This window comes from Cebus imitator, unplaced genomic scaffold (genome assembly GCF_001604975.1).
Source record: "Cebus imitator isolate Cc_AM_T3 unplaced genomic scaffold, Cebus_imitator-1.0 Scaffold444, whole genome shotgun sequence".
In the NCBI taxonomy this organism is placed as follows: domain Eukaryota; kingdom Metazoa; phylum Chordata; class Mammalia; order Primates; family Cebidae; genus Cebus; species Cebus imitator.
The window spans coordinates 315,721-336,313 of record NW_016107759.1 but is presented as its reverse complement, the minus strand read 5'-3'; the positions used below and the strand labels follow the sequence as shown (position 1 = coordinate 336,313).

Genomic DNA, 20,593 nt, shown 5'->3' with positions numbered 1-20,593 from the left:
TAAACTGAGACCTGTGGGGGGCGTGGGGCGGGACCAGGCAGGGGACGAGGTGAGCAGGCTCTGGCTGGGACAGCGGGACCAAAGTCCTGGGTATGAATATGGGAGGAGTCAGACCAGCCTGAGCCCCTTTCTTAGACACCCCCTGGCCCCCCATTCCTGTTTCCGGGATACCCTGAAATTAGACCCACCTTGCCAAGGAGCTCCTCAATTTCAGCAGAAGACCACCTTGCGTGCGAGGGGGCACTGGGGTTTGGGTGGGGGCTGTCTCCCTTGCCCCCCCAACACGCTTTCCAAGGCAGATCCTGTGAGGTTGAGCCTCTATAGAGCGCCACCCCTGCTGCCCCTTCACTGCAGGGAGTGGGGGCTGTTCGGACACTTGCCTTCAGACCGACGGTTCCCGCTCCAGCTACTAGGGGAGAGAAAGCCTTGAAGGGGAGCTGCCCACGTTCTTGGCGAGCAAAACAAAGAATTGAACAAAACACACAAAGTAACAAAAGAACAACGAAACAGAGTAAGGAAAGCAGAGATTTGCAGAAGACGCTCCACACAGTGAGAATGGGCTCCACCAAGTAGCTCTAGAGCCTTCTCAATTCGGATTTTTATCAAGCCAGAGGAACCAGCTGGAGCCCTGTGGCCTTTAAAGGCCTCCAATAGGCTACACCCTATGAAGGATTGGCCCGAGACCAATCAGGGGCTGAAGTGGAAACTCCTGTATTGGGATCCCGAGATCAAGGCTGGGGCTGCGTGCTGCCCAGCCCTGCCTAGAACTGGCTGCACCTGCTGCTCCTCTGCTGCAGTCCCAACCCTTGGCTACCCTCATTCCCTATTCCCCTGCCTCACAGCCACCATGGATGCCCACACCTGCAGACAGGGCAGCCAGACCTAAGCCAACCTCACCCCACCTGTGCGAGGGGCATGTCGGGCTCACTGGGATCCAAGGGAGATGGTACCCTGGGGTAAGAGACCCTGCAGGCGCCCTGCCCCAGCTCATGCCAGACGTGGCCTCTCCAGCAATGGAAGTGGACTCAGGCCGCCACGTTAGGGGCTCCTACTCAAGGTCAACCGCACACCCTGCCCAGCCCCAAGCATTCCCTGAGTGGGGACACATGGACAGAGGTACTCTGCCTTCAAGAAAAAAGAAATAGGCCAGGTGTAGTGGTACACATCTGTAGTCCCAGCTACTCAGGAGGCTGGGGTAAGAGAATCACTTGAACCCAGGAGTTAGAGGATGCAGTGAGCTATGATCGCACCACTGCACTCCAGCCTGGGTGACAGAATGAGACCCCCATCTTTCAGAAAAATAAATAACATAACCAGGCGCTGTGGCTCATGCCTGTAATCCCAACACTTTGGGAGGCTGAGGCAGGAGGATCACTTGAGGCCAGGAGTTCAACAGCCTAGGCAACATAGCAAGAAGCTGAGGCTGTTGAGGGCAGGGATGAGCAAGGGGCCGAATGTATATTTATTTCCAAAATAAATTAAAAAAAAAAATTAGTGGCCAGGCATCATGGCTCACCCCTGTAATCCCAGCATTTTGGGAGGCCGAGGCAGGTAGATCACTTGAGGTCACGAGTTCGAGACCAGCCTGACCAACATGGTGAAACCTCATCTCTACTAAAAATACAAAAGAATAATCCAAGGACATGCAAAAAAACAATATTAAAAAAACAAAAATACAAAAAAAATTAGCTGGGCATGGTGGTGCACACCTGTAATCCCAGCAACTTAGGAGGCTGAGGCACGAGAATCACGTGAACCCAGGAGGCGGAGGTGGCAGTGAGCTAAGACTGTGCCCTGCACTCCAGCCTGGGCAACAAACCAGACTGTGTCTCAGAACAAAACAACAACAGACACAAACTAGCCAGGCACGGTGGCACCTGCGTGTAGCCCCAGCTACTCAGGAGCCAGAGGTAGGGGGATTGCTGGAGCCCGATGAATCGAGGCTGCAGTGAGCTATGATCATGCCACTGCACTCCAGCTGGGTGACAGTGGTCGTGTCTCAAAAATAAAAAAAATAGGGGCCAGCACAGTGGCTCACCTGTAATCCATTTTGGGAGGCCAAGGCAGGTGGTTCACCTGAGGTCAAGAGTTCAAGACCGACCTGACCAACATGGTGAAACCCCAAATCTACTAAAAATACAAAAATTTGTTGGGTGTGGTGGCACTTGCCTGTAATCCTAGCTAGTCAGGAGGCTGAGGCAAGAGAATTGCTTGAACCCCTGAGGCAGAGGTTGCAGTGAGTCAAGATCCACCCGCTGCCTGGGCAACAAGAGTGAAAGTCCGTCTCAAAAAAAAAAAAAAAGATCCAGCTTACTTGGTGTCAGGAGTTTGACACCAGTCTGGCCAACACGGCGAAACCGCATTTCTTCTAAACATGCCATAATTGCCCAGGTATGGAGGTTCACACCTGTAATCCTAGCACTTTGGACGGCTGAGGCGGGCAGAACACCTGAGGTCAGGAGTTCGAGACCAGCCAGGCCAACATGGTGAAACCCCATCTCTACAAAAAAATACAAAAATTAGCTGGGAATGGTGGCACATGGCTATAATCCCAGCTACCCAGGAGGCTGAGGCAGGAGAACTGCTGGAACCTGGGAGGAGGAGGCTGCAGTGAGGCAAAACCATGTCACTGCACTCCAGCTTGGGCGACAGTGAGACTGTCTCAAAAAAAAAAAAAAAAAAAAAAAAAAAAAAAAAAAAAAAAAAAAAAAAAAAAAAAAAAAAAAAAAAAAAAAAAAAAAAAAAAAAAAAAAAAAAGTCTGGGCAAGGTGGCTCACACCGATAATCCCAGCACTTTGGGAGGCCGAGGTGGGTGGATCATGAGGTTAAGAAATTAAGACCATCCTGGCCAACATGGTGAAAACCTGTCTCTACTAAAAATACAAAAATTAGCTGGGTGTGGTGGCGCGTGCCTGTAATCCCACCTACTCAGGAGGCTGAGGCAGGAGAACTGCTTGAATCCAGGAGGTGGAGGCTGCAGTGGGCCGAGATTGTGGGTGGGCCCTGAAGGGCCTGGGGCTGGCCCAGCGTCCACCTCTGGGCTAGGGTTAGCAAAGCAGTTGGACGAAGGAGAGGGGCCTGAAGCCAGGCAGCTGCTGGTGAACCTAGGTGGGAGCGTGTGTGTTGAGATCCTCCCTGCAGTAAAGCTCCTCTCCAGCAGTCCCAGGGCACTCTGGGCAGAGTCTCTGCCCATTTCCCCAGCGGGCACACCCAGGCCCCTGTGAAACTGAGGGAAGTGAGCCATGGGCCGTCAGCCTCTCTCCTGGAAGGACCCCCGATAAGGGACCCACAGCAGGAGATGGGGGCTGCTGGGTCACACGAATCACCAGGTCTCGGGTCGCCGAGGCCCTCGCCTCGAATCACACTGCACAGCAGCCACGTGCCCCGCTGACACCCGGCACCAAGCCCGAGGAGAAACGCAGACACCGCTGGTGTGGGGACCCAGGCCAGGCCCTGTCACGGCAGCCTGCGAAGCCCTGGCCACGGGCATCGCGGTACACCAGCCTCGAGCAGTCTGGCCCCAGCCAGGGCGCTGGCCCTGCCCATCCTCAGGGCCTCACACATCGGGCACCGGTTACAGCGGGCCCTAAACCACGGTGCCCACCCCAGTTCACTCTCCTGTACTCACGGAACCCCAGGCCCCTGCATGAGACCTCCGAACGGTAACCCCCCTCCCTGATGAGCCCCTCTCTCCCAGAGCATCCCCTGCACCAGCAGCCAAGCCCTGTCGCCTCACACGCCCCGTCTGCCCCGGCCCCGCCCCCCACCCCCCACCCCCGCTCCCGCCCGCGAGGGCCTCAGCGACCCGGGACGCGGCGGGGGTGACTCGGGGCGCTCGTAGGGCGTCGGCTCATTTGCCTCTGGGCCGTGGCCGGGACCCTTAGACCCGAACTGGGGCCTGGGCGACTCGGGACTCGCGGCCGGAGGGTTAACCTGGGCACGGCGCAGAGCGGGGCGGGGCGCGCCCGGACATCCCCGCCGGCCTCGCCCCGCAGCCATGGCCGCCGACCCCGCGCGGCCCCCCGGCCGTCCCCGGGCGCAGATGCCGCATCTAAGGAAGGTGCGAGGCGGGTAGGGGTCCCGCCGTCCCCCGATTTCCCAGCGCCCGAGGCCGGGAGGGGCCGAAGGGCAAGGGCCACGGGGGCGCGCGGGGCAGGGCGGGCCTGGGGCGGCGGCTCCGCGAGGCCGGGCGCGGCGGCGAGGCCTGAGGGTCCTTGGGGGTCTCCCGGGGTCTCCCCAGCCCTCCCCGCCCCCCCCCCCCACGTCCCCGCCGCCAGCTGCGGCCTGGAATCCGCCGCCGCCGCAGCCGCGCGTTAATCTCCGCGCTCCCGGATCCGGGGCATCCTGGCCAGAGCCGAGCTGGGGACTCGGGGTTGCGGGGGCGGCAGGAGCGGCAGGAGCGGCCCCTAACGGCTCCCTCCGCCCAGATGGAGCGGGTGGTCGTGAGCATGCAGGACCCCGACCAGGGCGTGAAGATGCGGAGCCAGCGCCTGCTGGTCACTGTGATTCCCCACGCGGTGACAGGTGAGGCCGCCGGGGCGGGGGGTGCTTGCGCGCCCGGCCTTCACCCCACCTCCGTCTCTCCCGTGCAGGCCGCGACGTCGTGCAGTGGTTGGCCCAGAAGTTCTGCGTCTCGGAGGAGGGTGAGCGCCCTGCCGGCCCCCGGGCCCTAGGGTCACCGGGCCGGTGGCCTAGGGCTGGGCTTCCCCGGGGGCCGGCAGTTCTCAGAGCCCTGCAGAGCGCGCTGGGGTGGGGAGCGCATGCGGTGGGGAAGGCCCGGCTCGTCCCGCCCCGCCCGCCCCAGCCGGGCGCTCACCGTCCCACGCCTCCCCAGAGGCCCTGCACCTGGGCGCCGTCCTGGTGCTGCATGGCTACATCTACCCGCTGCGCGACCCCCGCAGCCTGGTGCTCCGGCCAGATGAGACGCCCTACAGGTTCCAGGTCAGGCTCGGGGCACAAGTGGGAGCCGATGGGACCCCCATTCCCACCCCCACCGCCCCCCCGAGCTTACCAACTAAGGGAGACTCGGGAGGGGCGCCGAGCTTGCTGGGATTGGAGTGGGACTCCGCCTTGCCACCGTGGGCTGCTGGTCCACCGCCCCCTGCCCAAAAGTCCGGGACCGGAAACACTCTGGTGAGAAGAGCCCGCTGAGGGATGGAGCCTCAGTTTTCCTGGGGCCACACTATGGCCCCGAAAGGGGTCGTATCTGCGGAGGACTCTGCTGTCTTCCTAGGGGTCCTTGGGCCCGGTCCCTGAGGGAGGGGCCACGGAGGCCTGAGGATAGCATTCCTGCCCTCCCTCAGCACATCCGAATCCCAGGCCTGCCTTCGGAGGCTGCACTCCTCTCCCGGCACAGGCTATACCCAAGAGTTGTGCAGGTCCCACCCCTACCCCACCCTGAAGTGCGGCTTAGGGTGACCAGTGAGGAAGGCAGTCCCTGAATAGGGCCCCAAGGCGCAAGTTGACCTCAGTTCCAGGGGGAGAGTCTGGCCAGTGGTCAGCGGAATCTCCAGGTGGTGGGCAGGCCGGGAGGCCCTCAGACACCCCCTGCCTAGGCCAAGCGCCTTCCCAGGGAGCTGTGAGGGTGGGGTGACACTGGGGAGGCACCGACACAGGCTTCCTGGACACCTTCTCCCTGCACCACTCCAGACCCCGTACTTCTGGACAAGTACCCTGTGGCCGGCTGCGGAGCTGGACTATGGTGAGCGAGGGGACGGCTGGCCCCAGACAAGCTCCCAGGATCGGGGGCCTCGGGTGCCGCAGGGCAGGGCGGAACTGGCCCCTCTGCAGCCTGCCCCTGTCCTTCCAGCCATCTATCTGGCCAAGAAGAACATCCAAAAGCAGGGAGCCTTGGTGGACTATGAGAAGGTGGGACCCCCCACCTGCCCCGCCCACCCCACCCACCCCACCAGCTGGAGGAACCCAAGCCTCACTCACAGTCCGGGCCTCACAGTTTACCCCAGAACATACCGCCCAGGCCCCAAGACCCAAGACAGTCCCGACACCCCGCCCCCCCCCCCCCCCCCCCCCCCCCCACCGCCCCCGCCCCCCCCACCGCCCCCGCCCCCCCCACTGCCACTTCTCAGTCTGGGGGGGGCGCCGGGGGACAGGGTTGGGGGTGACCCACCTGAGACCTCCGTGCCCCTAGGAGTGCTATGACAGGTTACACAAGAAGATCAGCCACGTGTGGGACCTGGTGCTGATGCAGGCAAGGGAGCAGCTGAGGTGAGGCTCCTCCCCGCCCTGCTCTGCTGCACGTGCCCAACCCAGGCTAGCTGGGAAGCCCAGGGCCAGGCCAGGCTCTGGTGGCCCTGGGACCCTGGAGGGCACCCCTGGGTGTGCCTACCTGCCCAGGATGGATGGGAGGTGCTGCCGTGGCAGGGCACGCCCTCAACGCGGCCGCGTCCTCCCAGGGCAGCCAAACAGCGCAGGAAGGGGGACAGGCTGGTCATCGCGTTCCAGGAGCAGACCTACTGGCTGGTGAACAGGCCCCCGGTGAGCCCACCTTCGGAGAGGGTGGGGGGCGCTGGCCGGCGCTTCCCTGACAGGTGCTCTTGGGACCACCGTTTTGAGCCTGTGGAAGGACTTAGCTGCGTTTCTGCCGATCAGAACCCACGTCTGCATCCCTAGACCACAGGACAAACCAGCTTCTCTCTGGGCCCAAGGGAGAGGCACAGGGATGCCAGATTCTGCAGACCCTCAAGAGGGGGAAGTGGGGGCGGCCTCGGCTGCAGTGTGGGGACCGAGTTCACAGGCTGGGAGCACCTGGGGCTGTGGGGAGACCTGGTGGACAGGCCCCCCGGGTGTGGTGAGCAGAGAAGAGGCAGTTCAAGGCTAGGTCGGGAGTTCCTTTGAGTGTCAGTTTCCACGTGGGGCTCTGGGAGGGGCAATTTAACCTCAAGCGGGTCAGCAGGCCACCGGAACTGCACCCCACCTTATCTCATCTCCGCTCCGCAGCCCGGGGCCCCCAGTGTGCTGGAACAGGGTCCAGAGCGGGGCTCCCGCACCGCCAGCCATGTGCACATGGTGAGCCCTGAATGCCTGCCAGCCGCCCCCTCACCCTGCATACCTGTGGCACCCTGCGGGACCCACCATGGGACTTCCTGGGGCTGCCTGTCTGTCAGTCCTTCTGTCCACCCAGAGGGCACTTGGTGCAGCCTCCCCAGTCCCCTGCTCACTCCAGGTCACTCTGCGTTAACTCCTAAGTGGAGTGGCCTGGTGGGGGTGGGGGTGGGGGTGGGGCCAGGCAGGGGGTCGGGGGGACGGGGGCTCTTCTCCCAGAGCAGGACAGCATCAGGGTTTGCAGGGAATTGGAGGGGTGATAAGCAGATCCAGCCACCTCCCCCAGGTGGAGGCCTCCAGAACCACAGGGGACCAGAGGGAGCATCTGAGCCCCGCAGCAGCAAAACCCTTTGTTCAAACCAAGTCCCACCCAGACCCAACATCTAGAACAGATCCACCCAGAACCTCACTGATAAAACTTAACTTCATAATTCCAACATTTCCCCAGACAAAGCTGGTCAGAGAGAGCAGAACAAAGCTGGGACTCACGGGACATCTGCCTCCCCTGCTCTGGGCCCCTGAAGGCCCTAGCTCAGTGTGTCACACCTGGTTACCCAGTGATTCCCATTAGTATTTCTCAAGTATGTGTTATTTAAAGACATAACATAGGCTGAGCGTGGGGGCTCACACCTGTAATCCCAGCGCTTTGGGAGCCCGAGGTGGGTGGGTCACCTGAGGTCAGGAGTCCGGACCAGCCTGGCCAAGATGGTGAAACTCCATCTCTACTAAAAATACAAAATTAGCCAGGTGTGGTGGCAGGTGCCTGTAATCCCAGCTACTCAGGAGGCAGAGGCAGGAGAATTGCTTGAACTCGGGAGGCGGAGGTTGCAGTGAGCTGAGATAGCACCACTGCACTCCAGCCTGGGCGACACAGCAAGATTCCATCTCAAAAAAAAAAAAAAATAATAATAATAATAATGTAAATACATTTGAAAATATGACACAGTAGGCCGGGCATGATGGCTCACGCCTTGTAATCTCAGCACTTTGGGAGGCCAAGGTGGGTGGGTCACCTGAGGTCGGGACTTTAAGACCAGCCTGACCAACATGGAGAAATCCCATCTCCACCAAAAATACTAAATTAGCCAGGTGTGGTGGCACAAACCTGTGATCCCAGCCACTCAGGAGGCTGAGGCAGGAGGATTGCTTGAAACCGGGAGGCAGAGGTTTTAGTGAGCCGAGACCTTACACTCTAAGCCAGGGCAACAAGAGTGAAACTCCATCTCAAAAATAAAGAAAGAAAATATGATATATTAATCACAATTGCAACTTTGAGAACCTGAGGGTTCCGTGGAATATTCTGCAGATCTAAGACTCCCCGAGGTCTCCTGGAAAGTCAGACCCCTGACTGGAAGAAAGGGCTCCAAGGGGCAGAACTGGGGGACTTCAGCCTTGGTCTCTGCTGGGTCTCTGGGGCAGGGGCTCAGCCTGGGGAGGTGCCCCCCAGCAAGGGACTTCCATCTAACTGTAGCCCACCTGTCCCCTTTTAGACCAAGAGTGCAGATTTCTATAAGCGGGAGGTGAGTGCTGGGGCTGGGAGCGGAGGGTGCTGGGTCCCTTCCCCAGCCCAGGACCTGACTCAGGCCCCACATCCTAGATCGAATACTGCAGGAGAGCGCTGGGCAGGACCCGAGTCAAGTCCTCCGTCTGCCTTGAGGCGTGAGTGGGGTGAGGGGTGGCAGCTGGAGACCCAAGCCGAGCGCCCTCCTGCACCAGCCCGATACCCCCTTCCAGGTACCTGAGTTTCTGTGACCAGCATGGACCCCATGACCCCCTCGTGTTGGGGTGCCTGCCCAGCAACCCCTGGATCTCAGATGACGACGCCTACTGGGTCATGAACGCCCCCACGTGAGCCCAGGCGGGGCAGGGGGACTAGGGGTGTGCTCCCAGCCTGGGGGGCTACAGAAGGGTCACAGCCCACCCTCCCCAACACCCCGCCCTCCCCCCAGGGTGGCTGCTCCCACAAAGCTCCGTGTGGAGAGATGGGGCTTCAGCTTCAAAGAGCTTCTGGAAGACCCCATGGGGCGGGCCCACTTCATGGACTTTCTGGGGAAGGAGTTCAGTGGTGAGAATCCCCCCAGCCTCCTGCTCCAGTCCCAGAGAGGCTGTTGCCTGGGCCCCCCTGCTTTGGTTTCCACTAGTCCCCTTGAGACCCCTCCCACCTCGGTTTCCACCAGCCCCCAGCTAGGGACCTCTCCTGGCCCAGCCAGTCTGGGGCCCTCCCGGCCGGCTCTGGCTGACACACTCAATGGGATCCTTGACTGGGTGCCCCGGCCCCCCCAGGAGAAAACCTCAGCTTCTGGGAGGCGTGTGAGGAGCTTCGCTATGGAGCACAGGCCCAGGTCCCCACCCTGGTGGATGCCGTGTACCAGTAAGTGCCGTGTGGTGGGCACTGCTTGGCCAATAGGGCAGGTGTACCCAGCCAGGACTGTCCAATGCTGTCCCCACCCCTAGGCAGTTCCTGGCCCCCGGTGCTGCCCGCTGGGTCAACATTGACAGCCGGACCATGGAGCGGACCCTGGAGGGGCTGCGCCAGCCCCACCGCTACGTCCTGGATGACGCCCAGCTGCACATATACATGCTCATGAAGAAGGTGGGTGCCGGCCAGCCTGGAGGGGGCGGGCAGGGGCATCCCAGATGGGCCTCCATGTCCCCACCCTCGAGAGCTCAGTCTGCATACTCACTGGCCACGCTGACTCTGCCCCTGGGGGGCTGGATGGGGGCGTCCAGGGGCTGCACCGCACCGGCTGCTTTCCTGTCGGGGCTCCGTCCTGTGCTCACTTCTGGTTCAGAAGGGCTGAAGGACTGGCTGAGATCACATGCTTAATAAGGGTCAAGATTCAATCCAAAAAGGTGTTTTTTGTTTTTTTTTTTGAGACAGAGTCTCACTGCAGTGGCTCACTGCAACCTCTGCCTCCTGGGTTCCACACACCTCAGCCTCCCAGTGCCGAGATTACAGGCATGAGCCACCAAGCCAAGCCTTTTTTCTTTTTCTTTTTTTTTCAAAGAAAGCATCTTACTCTTGTCAGCCAGGCTGGAGTGCAGTGGCACGATCTCAGCTCACTGCAACCTCCACCTCCCGGGTTCAAGTCATTCTCATGCCTCAGCCTCCTGAGTAGCTGGGACTACAGGCATGCCACCATGGCTGGCTAATTTTTGTATTTTCAGTAGAGACGGGGTTTCACCGTGTTGGCCAGGCTGGCCTCGAACTCCTGACCTCAGGTGATCCACGAGCCTCGGCCTCCCAAAGTGCTGGGATTACAGGCGTGAGCCACCGTGCCCGGGCTGGATGTTTTTAATACCACTGCAGACTCAGATTTCACCGTATTTGATGAGTTTCACCATAAGCAGCATTATTCTTTCATGATGTTCACATGGCCCACGTGTGGCTGCTGGCCCGAGGCTTGTGCTGTGTCCCTGGCACTTTATGGTGGCTTCCTGGCTCTCTTCCTGGCACGCAACATCACACACGGCAAATTTTTGATGTTTTTGTGGGGATGGGATCTCACTGTGTTGCCCAGGCTGGTCTTGAATTCCTGGGCTTCAGCAATCAGCCCACCTTGGCCTCCCCAAATACTGGCACTGCAGGCATGAGCCACCACGCGCGGCCTATCTGATTTGTTTTGACTCCACAACTCTGCCCTAACTCCGTGGGGCACACAGAGCCATGCCTGCATCTTGGTTATGGCTCTGGCGGTGCTGTGGTTTATTCTCTACACAAGGGCACCAGGGCTCTTGCCATCGTTGCTGTGACATGGCCCAGGCAGACGGGAGCTCAGGTCTCCCTGAGTCTGCCTTGGTCTGGGCAGGTCTGGGGTGGCTGCCTCCAGCACCCTGTGCACTGGCGACTGTGGCTGGAGGAGGATCCGGCAGTGCGTGGCCGCACCTTCCTGGGGAGCTGGCTTGAGAGGTGAGGAGGCAGAAGGGGTCACAGCTGGACGCTGTCTCCTGCAGGACTCCTACCCAAGGTTCCTGAAGTCCGACATATACAGGGGCCTCCTGGCAGAGGCTGGGATCCTGCTGGAGACGAAGAGACGGTGAGGCCAGGCGGTGCCCTGTGGCTCGTAGGGCTGCTGGGGCCCTGGCGGGCAGGGTAGGGCTGGAGGGAGAGAGGAAGGCTCACTGGGCATTGAGGTGGGCGGGACACCAGCAGGCCAGCCTGTTCTCAGCCCCCTTCTCACCCACAGCGTGTTCCCGTTCACACGGAGGCCACGGCGCTCCAGCCCCAGCCCTGCACTCCTTCCCACCCCTGTGGAGCCCACAGCGGCCAGTGGCCCTGCAGGTGGAGATGGGGTGGCCTAGTGGACCTGGCCCCTGACTGCCACCTCTAGTCCCTGCACCTCAGCATCCCGTGTGAACGCAGCAGCCACCCCGCTCCCAGCCCAGGTCCTGGGGGCTGCTGAACCCAGCACGGCGTCCCCTTGTGCCCAGAGGGCCCAGTCCTGCTGTGGGGTGCACATCCTCCCTCCCCCGGGAAGCCCTCCCTGCCCAGAAGGGACGGGTCCAGGTGCTGATTCCCAGGGAGGGGTTTCATTGGCCCAGCTTGGGTCAGGGCAGCACCTGCTACCTGGAGAGGTAAGACCGAGGCTGCGCGGAGCTCCACCTTCTCTGGTCTTCAGTTCGGCACTGGGTGCCCATGCCCATCTCTAAAACCAGTAAATCAACAGCAAATACCTGGAAGCAAGATGCACAGATGGGTGGCTTCCCACTCACCTGTCATGAGATTCGGACACACAGGTCTTGGGGCACACTCTGTCCCGTCCAGGAGCCTCTCCGCTGTCACCCAGTGTGACCCTGGGAGGGGACCTGGGAGAGCACCTGCGTCGAGCTCCCTGCCGTCTGGGGCTGCGTGTGCTCCTCCCTCACCAAACGTGCTACAGAACCTGTCCACAGGTGCACTAGCACCTGCTTTTCCACCTCCAGGCCACGGCTTCCCCACCAGATTTGTACACGGACAACTCTGACGCTATCATCCCACTGACAATGAGGCCCCTGATTCCATAGGGTGGATCCTTGCCAGGTGTGACTGATCCTCCCTGCCCAAGCCTTCCTTTGTGAGCTGGCATTGCTCCTGGCCTCCCTAGTACCCCACCACTCCCCTAGACTGGGTGAAGGTACAGCTGGCTGCTTTCGGGTGTGCAGCTTCAACTGTCTCGGCAGTGGAGGGGCTGCCGCCCCCACCAAGAGGCTGGCTCACATCCAGTCGCTCCCAACAGCTGCCAGCACACAAATAAAAGGCCTTGGGCCCTCGCTGTGAGCCGTCTGCTGTGGGTGCGGCTTGTGGTGTGAATGCGCATGTGTAAGACACACGCATGTGTGTAGAGTGCGGGATGCATGTGTGGTTTGTACAATGCATGCATGTGCATATGATGCATGTGTAGTGCTAAGGCACACGTGTGCATAGCACATACACGACTGCATATAATGCATGTGTGCGTAAGGCATGCACATGTAGCATGCATGACGCGTGACATGCACATGTAGCGTGTATGATGCATGTGTGGTATGCAGGTGTGAGGTGTGCACATGCAGTATGTGTGGTATGCATGTGTAGTGTGTATGATGCATGTGTGCTGTGCATGTGTGTAGCACATATGCATGGGTGTATTATGCACGTGTGTGCATGTCACACATGCATGTGATGTGTGCATGTGTGATAAGGGAGGGGCTTGGCCCGCTGAGACCCAGGCAGCAGACTTGGGAACATTCGGTGTTTGGGAGGAGACAGCCAGGGGTGCTGTGCTCTGTGGGCCGGGGGTGAGCAGAGTAGTGTGGGGACACCTGGCCTCCAGAGGGAGAAAAGTGAGGAAACTCAGTTCAGGAGGCCTGTGGGGAGGGCAGTTGTCCCCAGCCTGCCCAAGGCCATAGAGCTGCAGAGGCATGTCATGGCAGGGCCCAGACCCTCTAGGGCCCACAGTGACCACAGAGCAACAATCCCTTCTTCAGTCAAGGGGTGCAGGCTGTTACTGCAGGGAGGAAACCTCTGCCCACCACCAATGACACCCCTTGGCCCAGCCCCTCAACTCCTGCTTCTGAGGGCGGGGCTCATTACCTGTCTGCCTCTCAGTGGCCAGGGGCTCGGCTGCTCCTGTAACCTGCAGTGTCTCCTTCCCTTCGGAGACCCCCTGCACTCCCTCCTGTGCTGTCGGGGCAGCTTCTGCAACCCCAGTGAACATTCCCCTCTCCCTCCAGCCCTACCCTGCCTGCCCAGTGGTTCTTATTTACAGGCCCTGTCCTCAGAGCCCTATGGCCCTTTCATGCTCAAGGCCTTGTGGGCTGGGTTACTTTTCTCACGGACACGAGAACTGCTTCCTGGCAGGAGGGCACCCACCTGTTCAGCCTCAGTCCCCGTGTCCCTTGTGGCAAGGAGCAGCAGGAACAAGGTTCTACCCAGACAGCTCTGGAACAGGACTTTTCATACTTGAATACCCACGGGACACGCCCGCAGGGTTCTCTCAAGCACCTGTCTGCACCTCAGTTTCCACACCCAAAGCTGCCTCTCAGGGAAGCCACTGCCGGGCTCCTCCTGCCTGCGTGGTCAACAGAGGTCAGCCCAGCCCCGCCGTCATGGCTTCACGCTGGCATCTAGCCAGCCCTGAGGTTACACGGTGCTGAGGCCACCGTCTGTTCCAGGTGGGAGCAGACACACTTGCTTGGAGCCAGGGTGCCCAGCTCGTCAGGCAGGGATCCTCAAAGCGGAGACCCCTGAAGCGGTCAGAATTGCTGGGTGCCCAGTTTCTAACTGAGCAGGTCTGGGTGGGGGTGCACGCCTCCTCAACAGCCCTTCCTACCTGGACCCAGGCTGGCCAGCAAATTCCTGGTCACTCCTCCACGAACAAATCCACTGTACTACTTTGGGGGCAAAGAGACCGGCAGACACACAGACGCTAGGCTCACGCCTGACCAGGTTTTTCAGGTAGTGCAAAAACGTTTATTCTGCTTTCTTGGTGGGGGGTCATCAGGCTGCTTTGGCTATGAAGCTCGGGCTCCATGGCCTGGACGGCCCAAGCAGCACAGAGCACCACAGCCGCCCTGGGGCCTCAGGAGCAGCAAGGCACAGAGGTGAATCCTGCATCGGGTGACACAGCCGGGGCGTGTGAGCACCGGAAGGGGAGAGGCAAGGCCCAGGGGCCTCTTCTGGGATAAAGCAGCTCCAGTGTCTACTGACAGGGCACAGACTGACCCAAACAGACATTACACAGCCAGTTCCTCAGGACGTTCACAGCACATGCAGACAGAACATGCTGCAACACCACTGAGGACACCTGTGAGAAGCCGCGGGCTCCGCTCCAGAGCAGGCCCCACCCGTCCTGCCAGGGGAGACCCCTGCTCCAGAACCCCCTTCCTCATAGGGCCCGGTCAAAGGAACCAAGTCACACCCCCCATGCTAGAGGGTCCCCCTGTTGCTCCGGGTAGGGCTGGGAACCTGGAGCTGGCTCACGTTCCAGTCGCGCCCCCGAGGCTACCCCAGGCTCAGCACACTGTGAGTCCCATGACTCCTTGGGGGACAGAGCACAGGAGGGGGAAGAGGAACGGACTTCTGCAGGAGGGGATAAGGGACGGCCTGTCCCAGGGAGATCCTGCCTCTTCCTACACACTGGCCGCTCTGGCCTGGGGAGAAGCTGGCAAGGAGAGGGCACCAGGTAAGGACAGGGTGCAGCTCTGGCCAAGGAGGTCCAGGGAGACCACGATGAAGGCTGCCCGGTGTGAGCGGGACCCTGCTGGGTGCAGTGAGGCCTTATGTGGGGACCCAGGGAGGACGCTGGGCAGGAGAGCCCCGGGTGTCCCCTTGCCCAGGCACATCCCTGGGTGTGATCACAGAGGACTGGGAAGGCCGCTGCTGCCCAGTGGAGACCATCACCAAGCCAGGAGTTGGGGAGTCAGTGCAGAAACCCGGGGACGGGCCCAGTCCCAGAACGTTTAGTGTTAGCAGGCAGAGTCTCTCCCACAGGCTCTGGCTGGCCTGCCTCTACGCCTCACTCCGGTACCGCAGCCGGGAGAACCGGTCCCTGATGGCCTGGTCACTGTCTGGCCCACCCTCACCCAGGTGGACTACCCTGCTGCTTGGGACAAGGTCCCGCACCTTGTGCTTGATCACAGAGACCAGGCCAGGTGCCTCCGAGTTCGCTGGGCCTGTCAGGACGACGTAGGCAGCGTGGCGGCTTGGCTCAAACAGGACAGCTGCAGGGTAGGGACACAGTCGTCAGGGCGGCTCGGGACCAGTCAGAGCAGACCCCGCGGTACACCCGGGTCCCTGGCCGAGGCCGCACTCACCGTCGAAGGCAACAATGTGGGTAGAGATGTTGGCCAGCTCCAGCAGCACGTGCGGCAGAGTGGGGTGGAACATGTACAGGCTGTGCCGGGCCTCCCCGGTCTCCTGGGAGAGAACCAGCAGTGGGCCCCACGCCCTTCACGGGGCACTCCCACAGGATACTGCTGTCAGTGACCATGCCTGGAGCTCCGGGTCCCCCAAACGCCAGGCCCAGCTCTGTAGCTACCTCCCAGCTCCTCCCGTCCAACCTGGTCCTAACCCTGGTCCCTGCTGGGTGGCCATGCCCTTTGGGGCACCGCAGGCCACTGGCACCTCTCCCTGGACTAGCCTAAGGTCACACCACCCCATCGTGACCGACTGTCACTGGACTTCAATTTATTTGAGGTCGCCCGGGCACCCGATCAGCTTCTGGGCACTCCCAGGTAGAGCCCAAGCCTGGGCCTCTGGCCCTGGCTCCTCCATGGCTACTCTGACGGAGGCTCCCATACCGTCTCGCTGGTGCTGCCCGGCTCGTGGAGGCCCCAGAAGAAGAAGGCTGAGCGGTGGTCTGCGGTGGGCAGGCTGGTGGACAGTGGACCCCCAGGGAGGCTCGGGAGGGCTAGGCTCCGCAGGATGTCTCCAGTGCTGAGGTCCAGGAACAGGATCTGGGGAGGGAGGGGGGACTGTGGGGGCCATCCTGGGGGCTACTGGGAAACCCTCAAGGCTTGCACGGGCACATGTGCCTGCAGCCACGCCAGCCCGGAGGCCGATGCTGAGGGAGGCAGAACCCTCTTAGCGGCACTGAGGGCAGCAGCCTCCTGGGCCACAGCCCCACGTGCTTTAAGAGCAACCGAGGATAGACACCACCTCCGAAGGAGGAGCAGCGAACCTGTCTGTCGGCGCCAGTTCCGTTTTCAATGACGACAGCCAACGTGTCCGGTTTGTAGTGGCCGAAGATGGGTTTTCTGGAAGAACAGGGAGGAAGTGCACACAAGGACTCTCGGCGAGTAGACAGATGAAGGAAGCGCCCGCGAACAGGTCTGCCCCTCAGTCTCCCACGGCCACATCTGGACCAGGACTCAGGACACGGAGCCGATGTCTGGGCGAGGGGCAGCACCAAAGACAGGCGAGAGGCCCCGGCAGCAGCACGCGGCCCTCACCCCCCAAGTGGCCTCCTCAGCAGCCAAAGGGACATGCCCAGGGTGCTGAAAAGCAGCATGTGCACGACTCCTGGGAGACCCCGTACCTTAGGACATGGGCTGCCCTGGGTGGCCAGCGGTGTGTCAGCTTCTGCCCGTCCAGCAGCACGCAGGCCTCCGAGCCCACGAGGAACACGTCTGTGCCGGCGTTCCCTGGGACGTGCATCAGATAGCGCACTGCTCCAGAGCTACACAGAAGAGCGGGAGAAAGGGGTGCTGGGTCCCCAGGGGAGGCCTCAGATACCCAGTGGGGGCAGGGCTCCCACATCGCCATCTCAGGGGGCTCCTCTCAGGCCCTGTAATCCCTGTGTTCCTCAGTTCTACAGCTTGGAAAGGTAAGCAAGAGCCCGCTCTCCGTGGAGACGGACAGGCACACCCTCAGGACCCTTCCTTCTCTTTGCTCTTTCCCCGGCTTTTGTTTGACATTTCTCCCATCCGAGCCCAGGCTGACCCCGAGGTACCCCCAGCCCGCCCCGCCCGTGGGGCTGCTCTGGGCTCCACAGAGACGGTCCGAACACTGGGGCTGGGGAGCTAGGCTGTGGTGGGGCGCTCTGCATGGAGAAAGGCCTCGGCCCAGACCCACCTGTGGGAAAGCGTCCTGTGGCTGGTGATGTTGAACATGCTCTCCCAGAGAGGGTCCTTCTTGAATGGGCCGTCCCTCCCGGTCACCTTCTCATAGAGACCCTTCAAAGACCAGCTGCAGAGGGAGCTTGCTATTTGAAACACAGAAGGGCCCAAAGTCACCGGGGCCATGCCGGGAACCCGCACCAGGAGCACTCAGGGCCACGTCGGGCCAGGCCCTGGGCTTCCCGACTCCAGCACCTCTAGTGTACAAGCAGGGCCTGAGGGGCCGCAGGGCAGTCACCATTCCCTCCCACACTCTGCCCATGAGGGCCAGGTACATACCACAAGGGAAGAGGATGTAGTGGGCACCCGTCCTGGTGACGTGAAGGAGGAAGCCGCTTTCCCCGTCCACACCGAGGCTGCCTCTGAGGCCAATCTGGTCCCCGTTGCGGCCTGAGTAGAGATGACCACTCACCTGCAATGACACAGGGCCGAGGAAGAGAGGGACCCGAGGCCAGGGCGGGTGCACCTTACCACAGGAGACGTGGTGGGGGAGGGGCCCCAGGCTCTTGGTTTTGAGGAAGGAGGTGTTCACATCAGAGTCTGACACTATGGTCAGTGACTCCGCACTGCACAGGCCATCTGAGGCAGGCAGGGAAGCCCTGGTGCCTTGCAGATGCTCCCAGCCCTCAGAGCTTCACCCTCAGCACTGCAGTGGTACAGAATGGAAGTGTGTGTGCCACTGTTCTTAGGGAGGCCCCAAAGCCACCTGGTAGAGGTGGAGTCCCCTCAGTATGCTGGGTTGATGGGAGTTGGGAACGTGGGGCTCTTGGAGAGTCTCCGACAAGCGGTCAGACTCAAATCCTGTCTGGGAAGTTGGGCTGTACCTCCTCCTGCTCCTGGGTGAGAACCAGCAAGTCTGGGACCCCATCGCTGTCCACGTCAGGCACCTGCAGCAGAGGGCTCAGGATGGATGCATTCCTGCTGAAGCTGCTGGCATGGTGCCACTGGGTTTCCCCTAAAATCAGGCACACGGTCACGGAATGCAGCCGAGTCCCCTTCAACAGCAGCCTGGCAGCTGCACAGCCTGTGACAGGCAGGCTCCCAGTGAGCTGTCACCCTTGCGACCGCACGGCTCCCCACACACTCAAAGCAGGGACCCTAACAGGAGGGAGGGCGGCACCCCGTGCCAGTAAAGGAACAGCATGTGGAAGTGGTGGACACACGACATGCCTCAGTATGGAGGCCCAGTGGCGATACGCCAAAGGCTGACAGCCTCATTCCTGGGAACCGCAGAGTCCCCCTTCCTTTTCTCCCAGCTGTGTGTCCTAGAGCATCTAGGGCCAACACTGACCCTCCTGCCTGAGTGCTTGAAGCCTGACCTCACCCAGGGCCAACACTGACCCTCCTGCCTGAGTGCATGAAGCCTGACCTCACCCGCCTCTCGAAGCCCCTGCCTCTTGCAGGCCCCGGCTGAGCAGCCTCCTCCTCTGCCCTGCACCGAGAAGGCAGGAATGGAGGTGTGTGCTTGGAGGCAGATCTACTGACCACAGGTCCCAACCTAACTCCTCACCCATACACATTCTCATCCAAACCTTTTTTTTTTTTTTTAAGACAGATCCCTTCATTCTTAAAATATTTCCAGCCTGCTCTTTATTCTCCTCCATATCCTTAAAATGACAACTTGTAAGGGAAATGTGAACATTCACCAAATCTAGGCACAGAATTCCTCCAGTGCGCCAGGAGCTGCGAGGCGCCCACGCGCACACCCCCTCGCGCACCACGCATTCCTACACCATGCTTCCACGCAGCCGGCTCCGCTGGGGCTCGGAGACCTGCGCCCTGAGGCTCAGGGGCACCTACGGGCCCATCTTCCCTGGCGGGCTGAGTGGAGGTTCATGTTCTGGGCTCGCCCTGGGCACTGCCACCACAGACACCCCAGGAGCGGCTGGCGGCCAAGCTGCTCCTCCTCTCTGCTACCCCACAGCAGGTGACATCTGCCTATGGGTGACAGCCCACCAGCCAGGTGTAACGGAGGTGACAGACACCATGCAGGGAGGCAGCTCAGGCGCAGGACTTCCACTTGGAGGCTCTCCCCATAAGTTTCCTTCCCATCCAGCCACCCTCAAGATCACGGGCTGCGCCTGGCCTACCTGTGACGAAGTTGACCGCAGTGAAAGAACCAGGTCTGCCCACAAGGATGCAGGAAGGAGGCGCCTCGCTGCCCCTGGGCCGGGGCACAGCACACTCCACGAAGGCCACGTCTTGGGCCACAGGCCTCTCCCAGAGCGTGCTGCCATTGGCCCCTGACAGAGCAGCCGCAAAGGTGCAGGGAGAGGAAAAGCCTGCAGGGAGAGAGACCAGCACGTCACTGCTGCAGCCTCCGGTGACTGGACAGGCGCCAGTGTGTGCTCTGCCAGGCCCGTCTTCCTCACACCTCATCCTGGGCCACAGCCCCTCCCTCCCAGGCATATCTGCTTTATCCTGTAGGCTCTTCGGGCTCTAATGCTGACCCATGGGGTCTCAGTGGCCACGGCGGTGCTGGGGCTGGGCCTTCTGGCCTCTTTCTCGTCCTGGCCTGGCAGGAAGGGTGATGAGATGGGTTTCACAAATACCAGCATCGGCTTCCCCTAAACACTGTGAGGATGGCCCAAAGCAAAGGTCCCTCCTTCTACATGGAGCTCCTCCTCTCCAGGTGAAATGACATTACCTTCATCCACGCAGGACTGGCTGAAATTGTTGCTGCTGTTGGTGTTTTTATAAAGAAAGAGAATATCTCGGATCCGGTCCTCGTTTATGTCGTCCACAGCCAGAAAGTCATAGGTGACTGAAAGAGAAAACCAGACTGTACTCCACAGGCCAGGCCTGGTTTCCAGAGCGGTCAGGTCCAACACGAGCTCCTTCTCTGCTCCCTGTGAGGTCACCCAACGAGGACGGTGGCTTCTTCCTCACGAGGATGAGTAATTTCCTTCCAGAACACAAGAGGTGGGACAACAATGCCCAGTGTTCATCTTCAGAAAAGAACAAGCAAGAATCCTGGGCATGCCCAACTGATGTCCCGGCACCTTCTGGTCAGAAACAAATCCCTCCCTGGAACAGATGGCATGTAGACAGTCCACACTCCACACTCGTCAGGGTCTACACTTTCTCTCATTCAAGGACTCAAGCGATAAACTATATGCCCTAAACTCAAACACCAAAAGAATGAGGTTGAACCCCCCACAACTTTTTAATTTAGAAACAGGGTCTGGCTATGTGGTCCAGGCTGGTCTTGAACTCCAGGCCTCAAGTGATCCTCCTGCCTCACTGTCCCGAAGGCTGGGATAACAGGCACAAGCCGCTGGGCCCAGCATGAAGTTGGATCTTTACTTTTACATCATGCACAAAAATGAACTCAAAGCTGGGCGCGGTGGCTCACGCCTGTAATCCCAGCACTTTGGGAGGCTGAGGTGGGTGGATCACCTGAGGTCAGGAGTTCGTGACCAGCCTGACCAATATGGTGAAACCCCATCTTAAA

At 60.5% G+C, this 20,593-nt stretch overlaps 2 protein-coding genes across 7 annotated transcripts in view; one reads left to right on the top strand and one right to left on the bottom strand.

The window, feature by feature from the left end:
- Nucleotides 1-3,785: 3,785 nt before the first annotated feature.
- On the top strand, nt 3,786-12,395 carry RGS11 (regulator of G protein signaling 11). 5 transcript variants are annotated; one of them, XM_017510855.2, is made up of 17 exons: nt 3,788-4,060; nt 4,428-4,524; nt 4,593-4,643; nt 4,835-4,941; nt 5,650-5,701; nt 5,810-5,868; nt 6,149-6,225; nt 6,414-6,495; nt 6,958-7,026; nt 8,553-8,582; nt 8,660-8,721; nt 8,797-8,910; nt 9,012-9,127; nt 9,346-9,433; nt 9,517-9,655; nt 11,017-11,099; nt 11,250-12,311. In XM_017510855.2, the coding sequence occupies exons 1-17, from the start codon at nt 3,998-4,000 to the stop codon at nt 11,362-11,364; spliced, it is 1,404 nt and encodes a 467-aa protein (XP_017366344.1). In that variant the 5' UTR covers nt 3,788-3,997; the 3' UTR covers nt 11,365-12,311. The 5 variants fall into 5 exon arrangements, with proteins under 5 accessions (XP_037588151.1, XP_017366344.1, XP_037588153.1 ...); XM_037732224.1 differs by having other exon boundaries at nt 3,973-4,071; nt 11,250-12,395; XM_037732226.1 differs by lacking the exon at nt 5,810-5,868 and having other exon boundaries at nt 3,968-4,071; nt 11,250-11,387.
- The window catches only part of FAM234A (family with sequence similarity 234 member A), a 35,022-nt gene continuing 26,042 nt past the window's right edge, over nt 11,614-20,593 (bottom strand). The window contains exons 4-14 of one of the 2 annotated variants that reach the window (XM_037732222.1): nt 19,787-19,903; nt 19,230-19,421; nt 17,964-18,094; nt 17,419-17,551; nt 17,096-17,225; nt 16,560-16,700; nt 16,203-16,278; nt 15,823-15,978; nt 15,337-15,439; nt 15,146-15,243; nt 11,614-11,736 (exon numbers count right to left, since the gene is read on the bottom strand). In XM_037732222.1, the coding sequence (XP_037588150.1) occupies nt 11,626-11,736; nt 15,146-15,243; nt 15,337-15,439; nt 15,823-15,978; nt 16,203-16,278; nt 16,560-16,700; nt 17,096-17,225; nt 17,419-17,551; nt 17,964-18,094; nt 19,230-19,421; nt 19,787-19,903 (1,388 nt within the window). In that variant the 3' untranslated portion in view covers nt 11,614-11,625. Of the gene's footprint in view, nt 11,737-13,950; nt 15,244-15,336; nt 15,440-15,822; nt 15,979-16,202; nt 16,279-16,559; nt 16,701-17,095; nt 17,226-17,418; nt 17,552-17,963; nt 18,095-19,229; nt 19,422-19,786; nt 19,904-20,593 lie in introns of those variants that run through there. The other variant, XM_017510860.2, reaches the window with a different exon arrangement.